This window comes from Hippoglossus hippoglossus, chromosome 11, assembly GCF_009819705.1.
Source record: "Hippoglossus hippoglossus isolate fHipHip1 chromosome 11, fHipHip1.pri, whole genome shotgun sequence".
Taxonomy (NCBI): Eukaryota; Metazoa; Chordata; class Actinopteri; order Pleuronectiformes; family Pleuronectidae; genus Hippoglossus; species Hippoglossus hippoglossus.
Window position 1 is genome coordinate 5,063,801 of NC_047161.1, and position 22,477 is coordinate 5,086,277.

General features: G+C 42.6%; 2 protein-coding genes across 2 annotated transcripts in view; both read left to right on the forward strand.

Moving 5' to 3' along the window:
* The window catches only part of LOC117770083 (double-strand-break repair protein rad21 homolog A-like), a 951,093-nt gene that overhangs the window by 598,018 nt on the left and 330,598 nt on the right, over positions 1 to 22,477 (forward strand). The gene's annotated exons all lie outside the window — the stretch shown is intronic.
* The window catches only part of angpt1 (angiopoietin 1), a 48,267-nt gene continuing 27,362 nt past the window's right edge, over positions 1,573 to 22,477 (forward strand). The window contains exons 1-2 of the mRNA XM_034599138.1: positions 1,573 to 2,586; positions 22,038 to 22,193. Of these exons, the coding sequence (XP_034455029.1) occupies positions 2,170 to 2,586; positions 22,038 to 22,193 (573 nt within the window). The 5' untranslated portion in view covers positions 1,573 to 2,169. The remainder of the gene's footprint in view (positions 2,587 to 22,037; positions 22,194 to 22,477) is intronic.

The following is a 22,477-nucleotide window of genomic DNA, read 5'->3' on the forward strand; positions in this document are numbered from 1 at the left end:
ATACTGCACGGTCACGGTTGCCCAGAGGTAGCAATTATCTCTCACTTAGTTTCCCTTGGACACAGTCACTGGCGCCCAGAGTTTAGGACACCAGCAAAGTGCGTCGAGCTCTCTGACAGTTATTTGCTCATGCTTTGTGTCTCGGCCAGTCTGGGTTATTCAAGGAGTTTGTTATCTTGGGTCGCCTTCGTGCGTTCTCCCACACACAGGGCCCAACTTTTTCTAGCCCCCTGCTATCACTAAATATACACACTCTCTATCAAACACACGCAGGATCATGAAGAAATGTACAGTTTAATGTGTAAGAGGGAGAAGGCAGAGGGAGACGTTAAACACAAGAGTGCACACACACGAACATGCGCGCACCCAAGCTCGTGCACTGTCACACAGATCTGGATGTTTTGGACTCGAGAGGAATGTTGAAGTCCGGCCAGAATTCCGACAGCTGTGCCTCCCAGAATCAGAGGTTTTAATGGACTGTCCATTACGAGGACTTGACCTTTGGTCCAAAGGACTTTCTGAGCTGGGTTTTCCTCGTTCGGGCTCCTTCCTCCTGGTCGGATGATGAAGAGACATTCCATTCACTTTTGTTTTCTTGAAAACATAACAACAGAGGGTGTTAGAGACATACTGCCTATAAAACGGATGGAGATAGGGGAAGTGTATGTAACGTAGATGATCGGGGTGGAGGCGGGACAAAAAATAAATCTTGTAGGCCGAGGTTTCTACAGAATCTCGCACTCAAATTATTAAGTGATGGAAAATAACTATGTGATTCAGTCAGATTAAAAGCCTCGGAGTAAGAAATAGCTCATCGTTTAGCGTAAGCATTTGTGCATGATGATATTGTGTGTCTCTGTACAAGAGCAGCAAGAATTATCATGACATTCCAAGGAGAGGTTGAGACACATGGGAATTTTTTGTGAAGTTACTTACTAAAGTTATTTCTCTTGTGTGGACAAGATAAACAATGAGTCTCCATACAAAATGCTCGTGATCAGCTGTCCTGCTCTTCTGGATAACATCATTATTATGTACATGTTTTATTTTAATGTACGCTTGTTTCCAGTCCATCTAAATCCAAGAATTTTAATCTTGCATATAGGGATGATGCTGCTGCTCCATCGTCTGCTATAGAGTGAGTTCATTGTGATGATATCACATTTTGGGGTTGATATAAAAGCATTAAAACTTTAAGGTGCTTATAGGAGATATAAGGCTTCCAGACAATGAAAGAGGATCGACCCCATAAAGATTTATCTTGACATGATGTGTCTCTATCGTCAAGAGAGGGACAATAGAAGTGAATTATGTGAAATATACGTCCCACATGGCCGCGTGTAATAAAGCACCTGTCATTATATAGTATGAGAGGGAGTGGAGAAGTGTGTGAGGGGCAGATAAATTAAACGCACACGTTTAGACAACTTTTCTGTGTCAACACAAAGGCAAGGAGGCAGGTCAACCACATGAGGCTGCAGTCGCAGAGCCTGTAAAACGATCCTCATAGTCTAAGCACATCCTCTGTGCTGGGGTCCCCTTTCTGCCAGGATCACACACACTCACACAAGCACACACAGATACACACTCGTCCGTGCACACACTCACATTCCTCTGCAGGCTCTGCAAGGGGCAGGCGCAGTTTGTTGGAAGCCGTTCTTCAGAGTGAGCGTCTCTCTCACTCTCCCGCAGTCGTTAAGTCAGACAGCAAAGGAGGAAGGGAAGGCAGAGAGACCGAGGGAGGTCTGACGACACCATCCCGTCTCACCTATTCTCACTGCACAGACTGATCAATGCAAGCAAGCAGCCTGCTCACATCTGGCTCTGATTTATTCTGGAGGAACATCAAGGCTTTTGTAACCGAGCTGTCACTCTGCAAGTAATGTGTGCAACCCTTTCTCTGCCAGGACCAAATCTTAAAGGAGCTTTGGGAACATTGCATGTGCAAGTGTCCATGGCAGGAGTGAGCAGTGGCTTTGAGTGCTGGAGGTCCAATGTAAGGATGGAGGACAAATGTTCCAGGCTAACGGTGTTCTGCACTGTTTGCTGATCCAGCCTCCCAGGGAACATCCAGCCAAACGAAGAAGAAGAAGAAGAAGCAGAAGAAGCAGATAAAAAGACAAGAACTTAATTCACCGGCAACCTTTTGTTTTCCTCCAGTGGTGAAAGATGCTGTGGTGCAGCTTTGACCACCACTTGCTCTCACTGGCGGCACTTCTCGTAATTGTGAGCTGTGGAGGAGGGGAGCAAAGGAGAGGGACGGATAGCAGCACCAGCGGCACAGGTGGCAGCAGCAGCAGCAGCAGCAGCAGCAGCAGCAGTGGATCAAGTGGTAGCAGCAGTAGTAGTAATTACAGCAGCAGACGCTTTCACAAGATCCAGCACGGCCAGTGCACCTACACCTTCATCCTACCTGAGGAGGATGGAGCCGGAGGAGGCGCCTGCAGGGAGGCGAAAACCGGCAACCCCCAGTACAACGCCAACTCTCTGCAGAGGGACGCTCCGCCACCTGAGCCGGAGTTTCCCAACCAGAAGATCCAGCAGCTCGAGCACATTATGGAGAATTATACCCAGTGGCTGCAGAAGGTAAGGACGGACGCAGGTGGCGTGCAATGGACTCGGCTCCAAAACCTATAGTTTAATAGATAAATGTTTCTAAATCTATTTCATGACTTTAACTTTAGGGTGAATCGCCAGTGGTGGACTGTAAAATAAACGCTGTTGATTTTTTAAACCATATCCATGTTGAAATTGTTGGTTCATTGAATTGCATCTATATCCTCCTTGCATAAGATGTGTGTATCCGTTTCTTTTGAAGTGGTTCCGCTGTTAGTCCACAGTTTGTTGAGATATTTATGTTTCCGTGGGCGTGTGTGGTCTCCGCAGAGCGTCTGTTTGTGGCTTCGCTAGATAACTTGTTTTGCTTTCTGGACGAGGCTCTCAGATCCCAACCAGGGAGTGTTTGCTGTTTTCTCGTCGTCGACACGTTGTTTGTCAAAGCGTCTGTCAGTAGGAGAGTTTGTGTGCTTTGGGAATTCCCGTTTTTCTGTGTGTCATGCTGTGTGACCAAAAAATGTCATGAAGAAGACATGTTGACACAGATAAAAGAACTGAGGAGACTACATATCGTTAAATTACTGGATAGCTCAGAAATACATGCTCAATTAAAGAAATTGGCTCTATCACAGTTATATGCAGCTGATAATATAGAAGCCAGAACCTCCATCACAATCTCTATTAACTCTGCTGTGTCGTTACATAACTGTGTACATTGTCGAAAGTGAACTTTCTGTTCTGGCTGTCACGCAGCTGTGTGCTTCTCCGTCTTTACCCGTCCAACAAACGAAACCTTATATATTTTTGTCCTGGAACTTTCTCTCCGTTTCTTCCCCGAGTAGATTCCACAGATGTCCAGTTGAGTTGTGCAGAGCGTCGGTCACAGAGCAGAGGTAGTTGCATGTCAGTCACCCCCTGTTCTCCAGTGGGCTGTCTCTTTAATGGCAGGAAGTCAGAGAGCGTCCCCAGAGACACTCAGAGGAGGAAAAGACACACAGAGAGAGAGAGAATGCTCCCTTTATTTATTCAAGTCAAGGATGTGTGAGTATAACTGAGAAGATACAGACTCTTATAAAAGAACAAAACCTGTTTATGTCTTTATAATACAAAACAAACACCATCCTCATTATATCTGAGCTCACATGATGTTATTTAATTACTGCGGAATAATTTCATCCATGTTCAAATATGGGTCTACTGCTGCCTAATGTTAATAAGTAGTGAATTTTGAGGCCTTTGCTGATATGCCTTGGCAGCCACCCTGCTTTTCTAAGCTTTGAGACTTTGTGTCTCCGAAGAGAGCGAGACTGTCCCTCTGAAATGAGCTACACCAATCAAATAAACAATCCTCCAAATTTCGGCACAACCGGCTCCTCTGCTCGCTCACTTTTCCACAATGTTGTCCTTCTCAAATGAGATTAGCAGGTCCGATCTGTGGAGTAATTGCTTACGGCTAAATGATTTATTTTTTGTCGGCAAATGCGAAAGCACCGATAACACCTGATGGTTTTGATGGATTACAGTGGAACCGGGGGATTAATCAACCTGAACTTCATCAATACCCCGAGTCTATTCATTAGCAATCCTCCCTAATCTGTCTGGACCGCTCTGCCGCGGGCCTGCTTTTCATTTACTCTCAGAAAAGTCAACTTTTCTCTCCTCAGGTTGGAGGAAATAGTCATTCCTCATCAATTAACCAGGCGCTGGTCGAGGTTCATTACAGCGAGATGTTGATGGAGTTCATATTTAGGGAGGTGAAGTGTCGGAGGCTGCTCCACCCTGTTCGATAAATTCCTCCATAAATGTCTAAATCCGAGTGAAATGTTATACCAGAGAGATTTTGAGATTACGGGGCAGAATCTGTGTAACATCATCTTATCACTGGACTGTAGATCACTGCCTTTATCTCAGTTAAGCAGAAGGAATTTACTGTCCATGGTGTATGTCAAGCTAGAAGACGTGGAGCGTTGCAGATCTCATACATGTAAGTGTGCACAAAGGCTGAGATATGAAATATAAGCAACAACAACAAAAGAACAAACTTTTCTTACACTTTTTTATTGATGACATGAAAAACCCTGAGTGTTCCTGCATGGCTCCCAAAAGCGATCCATGTGTCAAGCAAGGCCAGGGGTGAAATAACAGCGGCTTTATCTTTGCTCAGTGGACCTCGTCTGTCTGTGATAGAACAAGTGATACTAAGAAAACACAGCGGCAGCATTGGTTGACTGAAGGTTTGACTAATGAGTCCTCCAGAATAACTTTCTCCTTAGATGTAAAAAATGGGAGCATGTTGAAACGTCTGCCATCTGCACTGATATCGTCAGACCTCTTCACCAACACAGATATTTCCCTCTTAAAATAAACAAAAGTGAATATTATATAATGAGATTACAGGATTATATAAAAAAAAAAAACTGTGATGAACAGAATTAAATTAAATTCCCGAGATGCGTGTGATTAAAAATGGAAAAACAAGCAAAAAGTGAGATCAGCACAAGAATGGCATTTGAGGGGATGCTTAAACACACAGTGGTAATTCAGGCTAATTACAGTGCATGGGACACACACACACATACACACACACACGCACACATCAGGATGCAGTTAACATTTTTCATTAGACAGAAGATTAAGTGTCCGGGGCCAGTCTATCTATCTTAATCACACCAACGTTTTAGCTGCTTGTCTTAGAGAAAGTTCGCTGTGATATTGCTGCAGCCAGGCCTGATGAAAGAGAAGGATGGAGGAGAGCGCTCCAGATAGCAGCGGCCTGCCTGGGTGGTGGTGGTGGTGGTGGGGGGGGTGGACAGTTAGAGTGATGCAGCAAACAGCTGTTAGAGGAGCATTTCAAGTCTGAGATCTTTCCTTCCTCGACCCTGGGTAGAGTATATGGACCCTGATAACATTCCTGACCAGTCAAAGGTGGCTTGTGTTTGTCCAAGGATTACTTCCCCGGTCTGCCTGCAAGGCGAGGAGCCCGGACAGGAACAAGCTGCTTCACACGTAAAGAAGTAATTACAATACTGTTCAAGTAAGAATAGGAAAGTTAATAGCAATGAAATATAAATCAATAAAAAGCATTGGAGGGGGTGATACATACCCTGCATTCACATTGTATATGATTCATAATATATTCTCTCTCTCTCACAAGCACACACACACGCAATGACCCGTGGTACGAAAATAAATCGTATCTATGGTTGATTAAAATGTCCATAAAGTTTTTACCATCCTTGGCAGGCATGCAGTCGTCCCCCCCCCCCCCCCCCGCCCCCCCAAGTAATATTCCCACCAAGTGTGGTGAAAATCTGTCAATGCACTGTTGAGTTATTTTGTGCACACAACCGATCCCTGGCTTAACAAGTGCAATGATATCCAAGAAGTTACTGAGCCAAAAAAGAGTCTGACACATGTTAAAATAACAATTTATCATGCGATATATGAGACATAAGGAGTGCACTTTACCTTAAAGTACTTTTCCCCTTCTCGTCTTCATGCGTAGAGCTAAACTGTTTCCTGGCTTCAGCTTTCAATTTTAAGAAAAGATTTAGATAAATCTTCTATATCATCAATCTTCCCTTCTTGAACCAGTCCTTTAAATGCATTTAATAAAATCTTCTAAAAGTCAAAGGTAGGGCAGGTTGTCTGGAAATGTTCAATACTAGTTACACGTGTTGGATCTGCTCCTGTAAAAGGTATTTGTAGACTTACTTAAAATTCTTTGTTAAGACTTGTCCTGAACTTTTCATTTGTTTTGACTTTTTGTTTATATTTGTTTAGATTCTGGTTTTATTTTGAAAAGGTTTCCCTTGTGTTTCACCTGAGCCTTATTATCTCTACCTCCTCCGTGTAGTTAGTCCCATTTTCTGGATACCTTACTAGGAGGATTATAGTTATAGTATAGTTATACAGTTATGCTTTCTGAACACAAGCAGCTGTATTGGAGCTTACCCTGAATAATGTCTGAAATATGAAAAATGTCCGAATCTGAAAACCAGCTTTTGGGACATGACGGCAATTAAACTGATGAACGTGTTGTTGTAACATATCAATGTCGTAAGGATCAGTCGCATCATCCACAGCACATCCTGAGAACATCCTCTCTACATTTCTAATATTTCAATGAAAACTTGGCACGGACAGAAGTTCGGCGAGCCAAATTTTGTTTCTGTTCTCGGGAGTCAGAGTAATAGATCTTCCCCTTCCCCTGCTGGTGGAGACAGTAGAAAGTGGTTGAGAGCAGCGTTTCTTGAGAAGGACGGCCTGTGCCAAACTAAGCTGTTCAACAAAGGGAGGGAGCAGAAACTATTGTCGCTGTCTTATCCCTGTGAAATTCCCATCATTCTGCCTCTCAACGAACATTTTTAAAAGGATATAGGGACATGTGGGCAGCCGCTTGTTTCCCTTCGTACTGGGAGCTCATACGAGAAAAAAGGGCTGAATATGTTTCTCTACTTAATGCTACGGGAGGGCCACACAGCATGCCACAGATCCAAGGAGAAACCTATCTATTTTAGGGGTGACTTCCTCTATGAGAGTTTATTTTCGCTGATAACTTGGGCCAAAACCAACAATCGGATGATGCTGAAAGGCTAAGAGATGCTCTGAGGAATAAAGAGTTCTTCCTTCCTGACCCCAAAACTTGTAAAAAGGAAACCCTGGTAATTGCTTAAGGACGTTACAATAACAGCTTCCAGATACGTTGTTGGTTGCACTTGACTGAAACAGAAAGGAAATGGGGGCTTTCTGCTTAGCATGTCATGGGAATAGGGAAAAACATCACGGCCGTGGCACGATATTTCCACATGGAAATGAAAATGTGGGCCAAAGTGGATGATTTTCAGGAAAAGTGGTATTTAGCGGTTTTGTCACGCTCAATATGACGAGCCTTTTTATCCTTTGAGCGACCCCCCCCCCCTCCCCTTGACCTTTTTTTCCCCCCCCAAAAAAAATACATTTCATGGCAGCTGGTGGCACCAAGCGTCCTGGAAGGTTTGACATAGGACAGGTATCCTACACCTTTAACTCTATAGAGAGACAATGAATGAAAGCTGTAAATGTCCTGGTAATTTGGCAATGCGTCTTAAATGGCTCTAGTTTGTCTTAATGCAGCATGGGGTTCCTTCTCCATCACTCATGTTGGCGAAATCGCTCTCTGGTGGTTACTTTAAAGCAGATTTATTTTGTTTTAATTACAAGGTTATACATTTGGCGAGTAGCGGACGCAGAATTTATGGCATGCCCTCTGAAAACATTGTTGCTAGCTTGTAGCTTGGCACCGACTCATGCATCTGCGGGATGAATTGAGAGCGTTCCTCTGATGTGTTTGTGTTTCCATACACCCCTGAGTGTATTCACTGCACTAATGGTGCTAATCTTTCTTCATTTGGTTGCCAGAGGTATTATGAATGTGAGGGATCTGCGGCGTGTTACTCAGGATTGGGAGGGATCTGTATAAACCTGCATTTATTTTGTGGCCGCGTGGAGACAGTGAAACAGGCTATAAATACACAAGTGACATAACAGACTGTACATGAAGGTGGAGGACAGAACAAAGCCCCCAAAGTGGCGCCTAAACATCCTTGTTGCTCCTGGTGGTTGGCTGCAGTATAGGGCATAAAACCCACCTCCTCCATGTTAGCAGAAGGGACATGGGCCAAACAAAAAGGCCAAAGATTTTACCTTTTTGTGGGTAAATTAGGTTTTAATAACTACTGTGCAGACTCTGGCTCCAAATTACATCATCAAGATGGCAGCTCCTGTATCTGGGATATTGAGGCTTCATTTTTTGTACATTTGGAGGAAGTGGAGACGCATCATCGACCTTTACTTACAGTCTATGTAACGCACACAGAGCAACATCAGCTCACGAAGGAGCCTGGTCTCTAGCTGCCTCTAGCTTCACACTTATGTCTCTTGTGAAACCAAAACAAGGAGCTTTAAAGACACTAAAACTCTCAGTATAGCTGATTGGAACGGCAGCCTTTAGAGTTCAAGTACAAGCAACCACTTTCACACAGACGTCGACACTTAGTCCACTGTTAATATAAAGATATTTATTGTAGCAGCATGTGTAGGGAATTATGAATGTGAGTGCTCTGCAGTGGGTTATTACGGTACTGAAGTGATATTTTCGATATTTTATTGCACTGTGGCATTTACATGTTTTCTTACAAAATGGCTGAAAGGAGAGCAAACCTTTTTTTTTTTTTTTTTTTTTTTTTATCCAAAAGAATGACTATAAATAATATTATTTTGGGCAGACAAGTGGAAGCCATTAGTAATGAGTGTGTTACGGTCACAAGAGTTTGCCAAAAACACAAGGTTCACGGCTGTATCTCTGCCACAGCTACGGTTGAGTGATTATGAGCCAAATATGAGATAATAATGGCTCAGATAGAGCGAAACATTAGACATCGTAGTCAATCTGAGCGCGGGCAAATACTGTGGCGTTATCGCAGTCGGCTGCAAATCACGACTGAGTTTGAACGTACTTCAGTCGCAGGACCGGCTCTTATCTTTGTTGTATTTTTGCTTTATAATGACTGGATAAACAGAGCAGATGATAATGTAACTCACTCGTATCTGTTGCTATTTATTTTCCTCCAGACTGCAGGTTCATTTAGGTCGTGAGCTGTAAATCAAAGTTTGATAAAGGGAAGTGAATTAGCATGAAAAAGAAACGTTGGACAATTTGAGCCATTGTGTGAATTTACAGTAATGTGTCAGAATTGTTTTTTTTTCAGTTGCTTTACTTCCAAGAAAAGATAAAAGAGAAACATGCATGTTCTGTATCGCTGATTCTGGCAGGGAGCAGGAGAGGGAAACGTCTTAATGCTCTCCCTAAGTATTTCATTTTATGTTCTTCCAAGTTTACTGTAGGTTCTGACAATTATTAATCCCACAGTTAATTCTGTTACTTCTCTGAAGCTGGGGGGAAAGAAAAATTCCTGAGGTGTCTCTAAGGCCGACTCTCCCCACAGCGTCTTTGACTCACCCCTACAGATGTTGCGTTCTAAGTGGACGTCTTTGTCTGTCAACGCCGGAGAGACTTCCAGAGGTTCCAGAGGTTCCAGAGGTTCAGAGACACTTCACCTTTCACCGGGGTTCAGCTCTGCGGATCGAGTGTTTGCCGTGATTTCAGATACGAGAAACAAAAGAATCACAGATCTTTGACTCCAAATGTTAAAAACAGAAAAAGCTGTGGAAACTGTCAGAACTGTGGATGAAGGGAAGCAATTGGAAAGAAGCAGATAGGGACGGAGTGAAAGATGAAAAGAAACAGCTTCGCTCCCTCAGTGTGGGCGAGATAGCTCTTAAAGTGACTAATGGTTGGACCTATTGTTTTTGTTTTGTTCCTGCGGTGCTGGGATTGGAGCCACTCGCTCTTAAAGCCTTCATCACTTTCAGGGATTACTTCACTTATTTGTTTAATCTTCTCGTCCCTTGGTGTTTGGGTGAATGTCATGTGATGCACTAACCTGTAAATTACCATCCCACACGTGTTGACGGTTGACGGTTTGGAGCTGTGCGGAACGACAGGCTGATTATACTCTGTGTCTGCTTCACGTGGGTGGTTTGGAGAAGTGAGTGTGTGTTAGGTCCCACTTTATTGTTGAAGTACAGTGATGCTGGGACACCTCTTTCTGCCTGTGCTCGCAGACTGTGTTTTAGATGCTCATGCACACAAATGCTGTATATACGCTTTGAAAACAGAAACATGCTCATAACCGTGTCCAGATCCGTGTTTTCCGTGTCTGGGACCCGGGCCAAGAGTTTTACATTCCACACGGTACCAGGGCTGGGGTTGGCACAGAGACTTTACATGTGAAGCAGGTTGGCCACTGACATTTCTGCTTAAAACTCAAATCAGAAGTCCTCATAAAACCTTTTATGTTGTTGTCCTTGTTCTTTGACTTTTCAGCTTGTTGCACTTTTGACCTAAATTCAGGGTACTGTCAGTTGCCAGTAATGTATTTACTTTTTCAATTTAATTGAGTATCTTGCCTTTAAATGATCTCGTTATTAATCATTAAGATCTAAACTAGACTGTGTTTGAGACAACAATTTTCTATCCGTACAAACCTGCATTAATCGATCTTCAGGCTACTTCAGGGCAGTGAAAGTTGATATGTGCTGATTTATTTACTTTTTAAGTAGACACGAAGAAAAAGTAGCATGAAAGTCCAATATTCACTTTTCTTTCAGTGATAGGTTCTTTGTTTTAGTTTTGATCTCCACCCACTCCTGAGGGTAATGTCTGGCTCTTGAGCAGCTAAATGCTCCCGATGCTAAACGACATGTTTGCCTGCCATTTCGTGTTGTAAAGGAAGCATTAAGTTACTTTACTAGGGCTTATTTGCTGAAAGCAGCAGGCTGCTGGAGGCTGAAATCATGCAATGAAAGCAATAAACCAAGATGGTAAAGTTGAGGGCCGTAAAAACCAAAACAATGAGCTGAAGGACACTAAAACACTCCACATAGTTTAGGGAAACCGAAGAAGAAGATCATTAGAAGAGGGTTTATCACAATGAGCAACCTGTGACTGAGACACTTGATCGGGGGATGGAGCTGAGGTATCGAGATCCTAATGACACTCACACTCTGAGTGAGTCACTCACAGCTGTCAATCATGACGATTCACCCCATTTTCTATAGCATCAAATAACGAATTAAAAGCTAACTTAAGTAAACTAAATAAACTACTTAAAAAGGCAGAATAAATCTTTGAGAAATGTTTGACTTGTATTTTGACTTTTTAGTTTGACCCTTGTCTCATTCACTAACACGGAGGAGGCAGAGTTTATGACCTGTACAGCAGCCAGCCACCAGGGTGCGATTGAGATGCTTTGGCTTCACTTTCGGGAAACCAGCATGTTATCCATCTTTATATACGTGAGCGTCCTCCAAGAAGTCATGAAACACTTCTCCCCTCAAACACTCACCACTGTTGGTTTGAAAGGCAGCTGTTAATTTTGGCTTTTGGATTTAGCGATTAAATAACGTTTCCCCAAGTCAAATATTTCTGCAGGTGTTTGACGAGTGCATCACAGAAAATGTGCCGCTGTACTGAACTCTCCCATAAATCTGTCATTGATGGCTCAGATGTGTGCGTGTTGCTCATGTGTTTACAGCTCAAACACAAATGGTTACAAATGGTTCTTGATGTTTATTTAAGTCGACGTGTTTGCAGCAGTCCTGAGATAGAGAGGCTAATCCTCCCGAGGTCTGTGTGTATGGTTCTGCATGTGAGAGCATACGGATGAATCCGTGTCACACTAATGTGGAGTTCTGCATAATGACTCTGTGTATGACATTGTTTGAGTCTGTGTTTGCCGGTGTTTGGATCTGACGACCTTCAGCTTAACCGACGGCCTGTTAAGTATAAAACGGGATTGTTCCCTCTCTGGACCCCGGATAGAAAAGAGCCTGTCACATTTTGTCAGCGGCTTTCAAACAGCACTTATAGTATGAGCATAGATATGTACATCCTAGTGATGCATCATGTCTGTGCCGTCCTCTCTGCACAGCACAAGACATAACAATGACAATGCCGTCAAATTGGGAAATCCCTCCTGAACAAAGAAGTCAATGCGAGACTCGTCCGATGAGACCGAGATCACTGGCTTTAGGGAGTTTTACATTTTTAAGTGACAAAGCTTGTGAGATGATCATCAAAAAGGCGAATGTGAATGTTCTTTGGCACAAACCAATTTCCTGCAACTTTCCTATGTATGATAGTATATTTTTATTAGATTACATACCTTTGTTTCACGCCGGAGTCTCACGTTTCAAGTGTTTTGGAGCCACGTTGGCTCAGAAGCTGAGTTTCAAAGTTCATCCTTGATCTCGGGGAACAACAGTTGACAACGTAGAAGGAAAACCTCACCTCGAGGTCCATTTAGTACCTGAAGCATTCAGCTCGGCCAAGGATTACTGGACGGTCTGTGCAGATATGGCAGGACGACCGATCTGAGCTCATACGTTTATGTCCGAGGAAATTATGTGATGTTCCTGGATGTTTTGCTTTGTGGTCAGGACAGGATGATTACCAATTTAGCTGCACTGGTTTTTGTCATCTGATCCACCCTCTGTGTTTCAACCGACATATTTCATATTTAAACCGTACGTTTCATCCAGAGAAATGCAAAAACAAGAGAAATCTGGATGTATCAAAGGCCAGGGATCATACATAAGATATCATGTGTGTCCTCTAAGCTTTTCTTATTGTCTTCTTTTCCCCTTTTCAATAACAATTAACAAATAAAAGTCTTTCTGTCAGATTCCCTTGTTTCTTTCATCTAACTATCGATTCACACGTATATATTTATCCTGCAGCCTTTGTAGAAAGAAATACATCACAGTGGTCAATGAAAATGCAGAAACATAGCAAATTGCCTGGCAGCGATACAGCAGTCGCTTTGGATGAACTGCACATTAGCATTAACCGCAACATCCATTTTCCTCGTCTGCAGCCACCGTGGTGAACCACAGGTCAGACTAAAGCAGTTCCATGTGGAGATGTTGGTGGAGCTACTGCACGTCGTCTCTCTGCTCATCACTTTTGTTTAGATAGATCAGCATCACTTAACAGGAAATTTAAGCACATATGCAAACACACACAGCTCCTTACTGCCGTAAAGTGCCACCATCACTGCTTTAAAGTGCCTCATGCAGCCGCTGGTAAGATATATAGGTCAGGATGTGTGAGCCACGGGCAAAAGCAACAGTGGGAGAAAAGAAAATGAGTCATGAGTAACATAATCTGGATGTGATGAGATAGCGTCAGTCCATCTTTGGTGATCGTAGCGAAAGGAAAGCAGGGACCGAAGGAGAGAAGAGGGGGAGAGCTAAACACAGGCAGATAGAGCGATATAATGAGAATGTGAGAAACTGTGAGGCTGTGGCTGGCAAACACTGTGGTGATTGTAACCCTGGACGACTACAGGGGAAGGTTCACACACCGTGGAGTCCTCGTTTAAAGTGAGATGTTAGGATGAAAGATAAACACGAACGTGACGTTGAAGGAAACAACCGCTGTCATTAAACGCCCATTCATTTTGATGAGAAGAGACACTTGGCTTGATAGATGGAGGCGCTGGCACCCGACCTGGAACCGTTTTCTCCCTGACGCTTTGCCCAGCTAGGAGGTTTAACGCACAACAGCCTGCGTGGTAATGTTTCTGTCATGGCTGAGCTTAAAACAAAAACATGTCGTTACACATCGACTTCTACAACTTTCTGGCAGAAGGATCCCCTGCTGTGATGTTTAGAGGGTGCAAGGGAATGCTATCTCAAATATTTGGACGTAAGCGCCTCCTCCGTGGGATGGTGGGGCTTTTTCTGTGTGCTTTGGTAAAGGGGGCACACTGACATGGTCCGCGGGACTGACACAAAAAGCCATCATCGGGCACATTCCTGCCTGAATGTGTCCCCGAGGAGAGATTCTAATGTTGGACGACTGCCTCTCTGCTGGTACTCGCTGTTTTCGACCACTGGATGAATAGCCAGGTCTGAGTTTGTTTGGTTGTTTGGTTTTCGCTACGCATTCCCATGTCTTGGATGAATACAAGTACTTCCTCTCTCCCATACAGCCAGATACGCATAATTAATCGGAGTAATTTTAAGGGCTATTTTAACTTAAGAGAGCAGGACCGAAACCGGAGGATTTGTGAAAATATACATTCAGGCCTAAGCTCTACTTCACGGTATTTGTTTTCATTTGAGATGGAAAGAAGCCAATGTGATGTCTCTGATAGTGATCGTTGCATCTGCTTGAGGTATGAGTCAGACATGAAATAAATGTATAACTAAGTAAAGTGTGTGAGTCAAGATTGTCTGGGTCTGAGGTCTAATGGCTCTTACAATAAACACAATACTGTGAAACTTCCAGTGAGTACTACTAAAGGATGTTAAAATAATACCTGTTACTTTATATTAGACATATTTGAGAGAGAATAGAGACTTAACTGTTTTGCTAATTCATATTATCTTGAACTGAGCTTCTTTATCTGGAAAACTACACCAATTTACTGTAGCTTAGATTCAGCACAATACCTAACTTTAGCCATTCTAACACACGTTATCTCTAGATATACGTTTACGATATGTGTTTTCCAGATACCTTTGCTTATAATTTCTCGAGCTCGGGTTAGCAATTTGTTTTTATAAAGCCCGTAAAGTCTTAAAATGAGAAGCCTGCTAACAGCCTGGATTTGACCCTTAATTCTATTGGGGGGCAATTGGGCAACAGGAGGTTTTACAGGGGTCGTTATGGCTCTGGCTCAAACTCTGAATCCCATTTTTCTTGCTCCTTTTCGTGCTTTTTCCAAAATTCGCGTTTGTAATCGTTGTCATGCTTCTCTTGACGGATTTTAAAAGAGTTCCCCCCCATGTGGGGATTTGAGTTATATGTGATACTACTGGATATATAGTCGCGAAGTAGAGCCAAATCTTCTTCGTCTAGACCAACTCGGAGAATTCATTTCCGGAACGAATTTTGAATCGTAAAAACAAGCAACTGTCCACACCACCGTCCCAATATCAATAAGAGTAAAGCAAACATTTCTGTTGGATGTGCTCACACCCGCCCCACAGTGCTGAAGAACTCCAGTTCATTTTCTCCATCTTTTTTTTCTTTTCCTGATGTCGAGGGAAGTTCACGCTTTTCATAACACCATTGTCAAAAATTAATTTGTATACCTCGTCTGACTTTCGAAATTGGCTCTTATCTTACATGTTACAGACATACAGAGGACTTTCTGCGTTTCATCTTGCACTTGGGCTTGAAGTTAATCATGTGCGGTATGTCCTGTAGACATAACACTGTCAGGGCTCGTGATTTAAAAAGTTCTCTCAAGCTACGAAGAGACATTCACTTGGGGTGTTTTCTTGAAGCGGTGGTACGCTAGTCTTCGTGTTTGTGTGTTTGTGTCCGGGTGGAAGAGTGAAGATAATAATAGTAAAAGGAGATTGTGATTAAAATGTTCTGAACAGGCCGTTTATTTTCCGATAGGAAACCAAAAACCACAGCAGCACATCCAGTTTCTTTTCAGTTTAGATATTTGACCTTATAAATAAATGTCATATCTCAAATTTGACTCAACTCGAGCCACGTTTCTGCCAGTTTGTGTTTTCAAATAACATTCGCATTGAATCCTGAACGTTTTGGTCAATCTGCCTGGTTTCTATTGTTGTAAGTAAATTGTAAATAGATTAGCCCGCACAGAGCTCATAAGTCACCACATCGCAATTTTCCACTCACTTTTTTTTCTATTTGTAATACATATGAAATTGTAACACTGCTGAATAATGTTTTAGAAGGTCCTTTGGTTTACACACGTTCAATAAAATTACTGGAAAATCAATTTGAGCGAAAACACTTAACCTCAGTTCAGAAGTTCTGATTTGTATGTTCCAAAGAAACAATCAACCAGGCTAGAAAACTCCGCCATTAGCCAAATATTCTCACTTTCTTTTATTTTCTGCCCTGTTGACAAACCATTGTGACAGAAAAGCTTTGAAGGATGGAGAATGGTGTTCTCTTTCACTTGCCAAACGACTTTGGGCACCTCAAGCGCCGTGATTTACTCGGTGATTTATACAGACGAATGGTTGCTTCTCATGGTTTGTTTTCAGGTTGTGTACACAGTCTTCATTATGTCCTTGGAAATGTGCTATCGAAACGCAATTGACATCAACACAATAGCATCTTGACAGACAGACAAAGGGGGAAAAAGAGGAAAGAAAGATCCAAAGGAGGGATGGGGGGAGGGGGGGAGCATTGGCAATAGCATGATTAGTTTTCCAATGGCAGTCAGTTATTCTGGCTCGGGCGACCTGGAGTCAACAGTTCGGATAGAGAAGCGGAGATGAGGCCGAGGCCGGACCACCCACCTCGTAGCCGCTCTATCAAATATGATAGAATTTGATCACGGTAAAAACTGACCGCTAAGTTAAGCTTTCCATTCTTGCCCCAATATGATTTCTACAATGATGCTGATGGCAGATTTATCGCTCGATTTAAAAAAATGGGTTCTAGATTTCGGATATTTCAAGCTAAAAGCCCATTTTCTTCCAAATCTTAAGAAAGAGGATGCTAGCTACCATTAGCTATTTGTGCTGGTTTAAAATGACTTTAAAACGTTAAATTTAAATTAACCAGCTCTCAAGTTTATTTCCATGTTTTCCATATCGATCTTTTGCTTGTGACATGTGTCCTGAGTATTCCTTACTGGTATGATAAGGGAAGATGTAGGGGTTAGTACATCACCTGTTTAAGCTGCTAACATACATTTTACTTAAAGTAATGCTCTGAAATGCTGTAGCTTCATTTCAGACTCAGGTTTCACGTATTTACAGCGTGGGGATGTCTTGTTTTTTGTATTTGTTGTGTGATGTCACCGGAGCTGTTGGCCAGTCCGTCTCTTCTGAAATTCTGTGTGAGGAAAGAAATGTGGCAGCAATTGAGTAACCGTCTGGTGTTGGCCACCGGGGTGAAGGTCACAGAGGTCAACTGTGAGTTCAGTGCAAGTTGTTACTCACCTAATCTTGACAGAGTTTAAAGCAGAGGGCCTTATAACTGTTTCAAGGTGGATTTAAAAACAATCAAGCCAGTGACTGAGTAAGACAGCTTACTGCGATACATCGGGGTTGACCGTATCTATAATGGAGAGTGGCAGTGCAGTGAATCATGGTAAGTCCTCCTAAAGCCCCACTAAAACAAATTACAGGCCCCGGTTTTAAACAGGGGTGTCAAATTCACCTTTAATTGTCAGTGGGTGATAAGAAGGCGCGAGTGTATTTGCTGGCGTTGGTCCCAAGGTGGTTTGTGAGACACCAGGAGGTGCTGATCTGGGGGATGGGTTGTAGCCGCATTGGTCTTGTCCATTAAAGTAGTCTGAAATGGATCCAGGCCCTGAGCGCAAGGGATGCATCCCAGAAGCCAGACCTCCCGAGTAACACCATCACCTCCTCACACACACAGAGTCAGAGATAAGCAGAGACGAGGCAGAGCTGCAGCGGTAAGTGCCTTAAACAGTCCAGGCCCACCGTTCTCTAACCCCTCAGTGTCTCTCAGCACTGTCACGGCAGCTGTTTAGAAAAAGATCAACACCCCCTTTTGGAATGGAAGTAACACTGGATGGGTAATGTCAGAAAAGTGGTAAACATTTGCTCTAATCTGTAACAGCGATAGCAGGGAGTACCAATTTGAGGGATTATTCTGTTCTTGGCTCTCAAGTGATGGCAATTTAGCAGCTACACCGGGATCGTTTACAGAATATGCAAGTTGGGGATCTAATCTGATGGATTTCGTGCCTTTTTGTCTGTGATGCCTTCCATGGAAACGCGAACATGCAGTGCGGCTCATTCAGTAACCTAAACACTTGTCCCTCTGCATGATATAGAGTCCATTTGCTCTTAAAATCTCCATTCTGGGACATGCTCGATGTCACACAGCTTGATATTTATGTGCTAGACGGCCCAAAGCAGCTTGTTTAGTGATAAGCAGCAAATTGTACCTCATAAACTGTCTAAATGGATCCGTCTGTACATGCTGGGTTATAGGGGTGCAGTGAAAGTACTAATAGGTTTCCATAGAAGAGATGACAGGCAGCATCATTAGCAAGTCACAAGCAGTCCACATGAAGCCCGGCTGTGCCAAACACACCAACTTAAAACCTTTATTCCTCAGTATAAAGTTGCACCGAGGGAAACATTAACTTGTGTTAATGTGACTCTAATTTAGCAAACAGGGATTTTGGAAACCAAAAGCTAGATGTCGTAGTTTTTAAAAGCAGAACTTTGGTTTATTCAACCCCCTGGAATGTTTCTTATAAGTCTCTACAAAGAAGATTTATTGTTATTTTTGAAGAAAGTGGTGTTTCATTGAATTCCTTTCTAGTTTGTAAGTGAAATGATCGCATGAGGAGTTGAGCCGTAACTTTTGATAGAAGAACTATCACATAGTTTCTTAAACAAAAGTTGAATTTAGAAGCAATACAGAGCACTGGGTCCGGTATGACGAGTGGCTTATGTTGGCTAATCTCAGCTAACTTCTAGGTAAACATTGCCGTATAAGGGATATTAATGTAAGGTCAACGGTGACCTCCACTTTTTTTTAGTTTAACCCGGTGTTGGTGGGATCCGTGTAGAAGCTCACCAAACTGTAAAGCCTTTAAGCTGAGTTTTCTGGTCTGAAATCTGTTTCTTGTCAAATTCCAATTTGAGAAATATTTACAGAAAAGTACCGCATGACATTTCATTGGTGTTTTGACTGGGTCACTTGAAAACAGCGTGATGAATTGAAATAAATCGGATCCAGGTTGAAGTTGATTAAAGTGGTTGATTTGCAATATCTTCTGGAGTGAATCAGTTGCTGACATAAGCATCTGAGGTCTTGTAGAAAGAGTTCGGGTTAAGCAATTCCACTTTAGCATTCTGATTATGCACTCAAATTGACTTCACCACCCTAAGCCCATTCAGAAATGACACACATTTGGTTTTCAGTGCTAGCAAAGCTCTCATTGTTGACAATAGTTCCTCCATGTAGTCACTGCCTGGAAAAGCACAGCATTTAGCCAGAGTCGAGATTAGAAACCCTCTAAATGCCCCCAACACCCACACAGACATATTTTATAGCTTCTCAAGTGATGATTTTACATGATTGGTCGTGTTTGTGTAATCTTTTTTTGCCCTTGGTACTTTCCATTTATGACACCCACCAGGATCCAGCCATGAGTCAGCCAAATTCCCTCAGAGACAAACCATGAATTGCTCGCTGGGTTTAGGTTTTTCCTCAGCCATCTGTCCCCTTCACCACCTTCACTGCCAAGGTGACTCCCGCTGTGCAAATCCCATCAACGTCCTCAAACAGTCGAGACAATTACCTCAGCAGTAAAGTGCAAGGCTGCTCGTGTAAGGTGTCCAAAGCAATGAGGTGTAATAAGCAACCCACGCCATCCAGAGAGCTCAGAGATTTAACGTTGATAGATGGACTGAAAGCTATTTCCACAGTCATGTTTTATGGTTCATCATCAGAGAGAGTAATCCATCGTTACTTGAGCTCGGTGGATTCCAGACGCCTTGTTTTCGTTCCAATTCCTGAGGCCAGACCATTGGAGGCTATATGGAAAGTGACACTTATATCACTCTCATGTAGTTCACAGTCAGGGGAAGCTCTATTATGTCGGGCCTGAAAAAAAACGTTTAACTTTGATATTGTTGCCAAGAAAGGATATTGCATTTTAAAGTGAATATCACTTGGCAGATCTGCGTTGATCACTGGTGGTTTCCTTTGAAGAGAAAAGCGATCCGTCACTTTTCTCTTTTTATTGTCTATCAGTCTTGGATTGATTGAAATGTTTGAAGTACATCTATTGTTAATAAAAGCAGGAAAAATGCTCTTTCTCTGCAAGTGCATTAAGGCTAGAACTGTACTGGAATCGACAAGATTTGTAACAACAGACATTGACAGAAATATTCTTCTGTCAGTCTTAGAAACTTTATGCAGTCAAGGATGAATATCATTCGTCATTAGGACAAACTTAATAACGGGGACAGTGTTTCTCATTAATTATCTAAGCTGTGCTCACCCATCATATTCTAATTTGTCCTGCCAGTTTCATAATGAAGCAAAATATTTTTGCATAAGGGATCTCTAACTTGGTGCTATCATCCATTAAGTTGTCACAGTCCACGCAGACACTCGGACCTTTCAGCTGCAGCTGTGCATGCACCTCTAAGTGGCATGCAGTGCCGTTCTCTCCGTTTGTTCCTTCAGAAAGATGGAAAGATGAATTAGAGCTTCACTAACTGATTTCTGTGGATTTTGGTTTAACCTGCAACGACCAGTGAATATTTACAGGGTCATTCTCATACTGACAGCGTGCCAGTACAGTTCATACTGATACATATGTAAAAGGAACTAAGCTATAAAGTTAAGGAATGAGGGAGTAATGATCTGTGAACTTGTACTATACGAGTATTAATGTTGCCTGTGGTTTTTGGCATCATGTCGAGTGGAAACAGTTTGAAGTTACTTATAGTTATAAAATGACTCATAGGCACCTAGTGTCATATATTAAATTTGATATTGCACGTAGGTTTTTCACTTACCGTATAGTGTTCTTTACCACTCATGATCATTAAACCGTAACAGGACATAAAATCGATCATGTGCAACTGCCCTGACCCTTACGTGAACACTCCTGGTTTTCAGTTCAGCTGTATTTACTGTTGAAACCTCAACATTAAAAACGTTTTTTTCTATTTACCGAACTCCCTAACAGAGAAAATCACACTGTGTAACTATAGTGTCAGTCCTCATAAACCTGCACAAACGCAGGCCTCTGCAGATTCTCTGTTTGCACAAGGATGTGACGACTTTGCAACATACCCAGAATTTTGTGATAACACACTTTTCTCTCGAACCTCTTATTTGTTTAAAAGTAGAAGCACAAATTTACCCTAAATATGCCAAATATACAAGGAAAGGACCTAGTGTTTAGACTTAGTTTTTAGAGTGCTACAAAACACATGACCTAATCTTCACCCACACTTCTATCGTTACTTACTCTTATTAGTATCCCATAGTATCATTACTTATTCCCTAACATCTGATACACTGTACAAAAACTACACTGTAAAAGGGGGAGAATTGTGCTGCACATTGTAAAGTCTTCTATCTAAGTTAGGCAGTTTCTGTATGTGTGTGTGTGTGTATCCCACAGCTACAGAATAGGAACTGTTGCTTAGGACACCAACACATGCAATGTGTTGACACGAATTTGTCTTGGCTGATGCGTTGTAGAAAAATGGCCGTTACAGTCCGTTGATGAGCCAGAGCCGAACTCGGCGAAACACATTTTATTGATCAAGTGGTTGAGATTCTCTCCCACTGGCCGAGTGTTGAATCATCTCCGTCTGTTTTATTCAATGTTATATTCAATGTGTTTGTAAAAGTCGTACACACAAAAAAACTTCTATTGCTAAAGTTCACCCGAGGTAACACGATGATGGAATACACAGTAAGACTCAAGGAGACAAAGGAGAAGAAAGTAAATATAGGAACAATAGGGTGAATTAGAAAAAAATCTAAGCTCACTGCACAAATGACCCATGTAGTTGATCCAAATGAAGAATCTCATCCAACCTCAACCTCTTTCTCCATCTCCTCATCCATTTGTGTTTGGAGATAAGGATGAAAGAGTTGTTTCTCGGGGGCTTCAGGGTAAATCTGATCATCTCGGCCTCTAACCACATTCATCTGGCTGTGTTGGTATCGACTAAACCCATTCTTCACTTTACTGCTACTCACATTACGGACAACTTACGTTTGTGCCTTTCTTCAGATGTAGATAGGAAACCTTTTTCCAATAAGTGACCTTAACAATATAGATTTAAACAACTTGGTTGACAGGAATCTCGATATGAATCTAACCATTTTTTTGCAATATTGTTGTTTTGTTTTGGCGCAGATTGAAAACTACATCAAAGAGAGCATGAAGACGGAGATGGCCCAGCTGCAGCAGAGCGCCGTCCACAACCACACGGCGGCCATGTTGGAAATGGGCACGAACCTCCTTTCTCAGACAGCTGAACAGACGCGCAAGCTGACTGACGTCGAGACGCAGGTGACACCTTATTAAACACTCTGGAGCGCACGAGGTCCAACAAATGTTCCTCTGTCCCGCTCTTTACTTTCCCTTTCTCGTGCACACGCACTACCGCTAAGAGGATCCAACCAGCGCTCCATTAACCCAGCCGTTCCACACTCAACCGGCCCGGGAAGGTTACAGAGTCGGCCAAAGTCAATAGCTGTATAAATGCCTGTCCCTTTCTCTTGAGTTGTTTGGCACCGGTTCCTTTCAGTGATTATATGGAGGAGTTTTAGGAGGAGGTGATGGAAAGTTGTAAA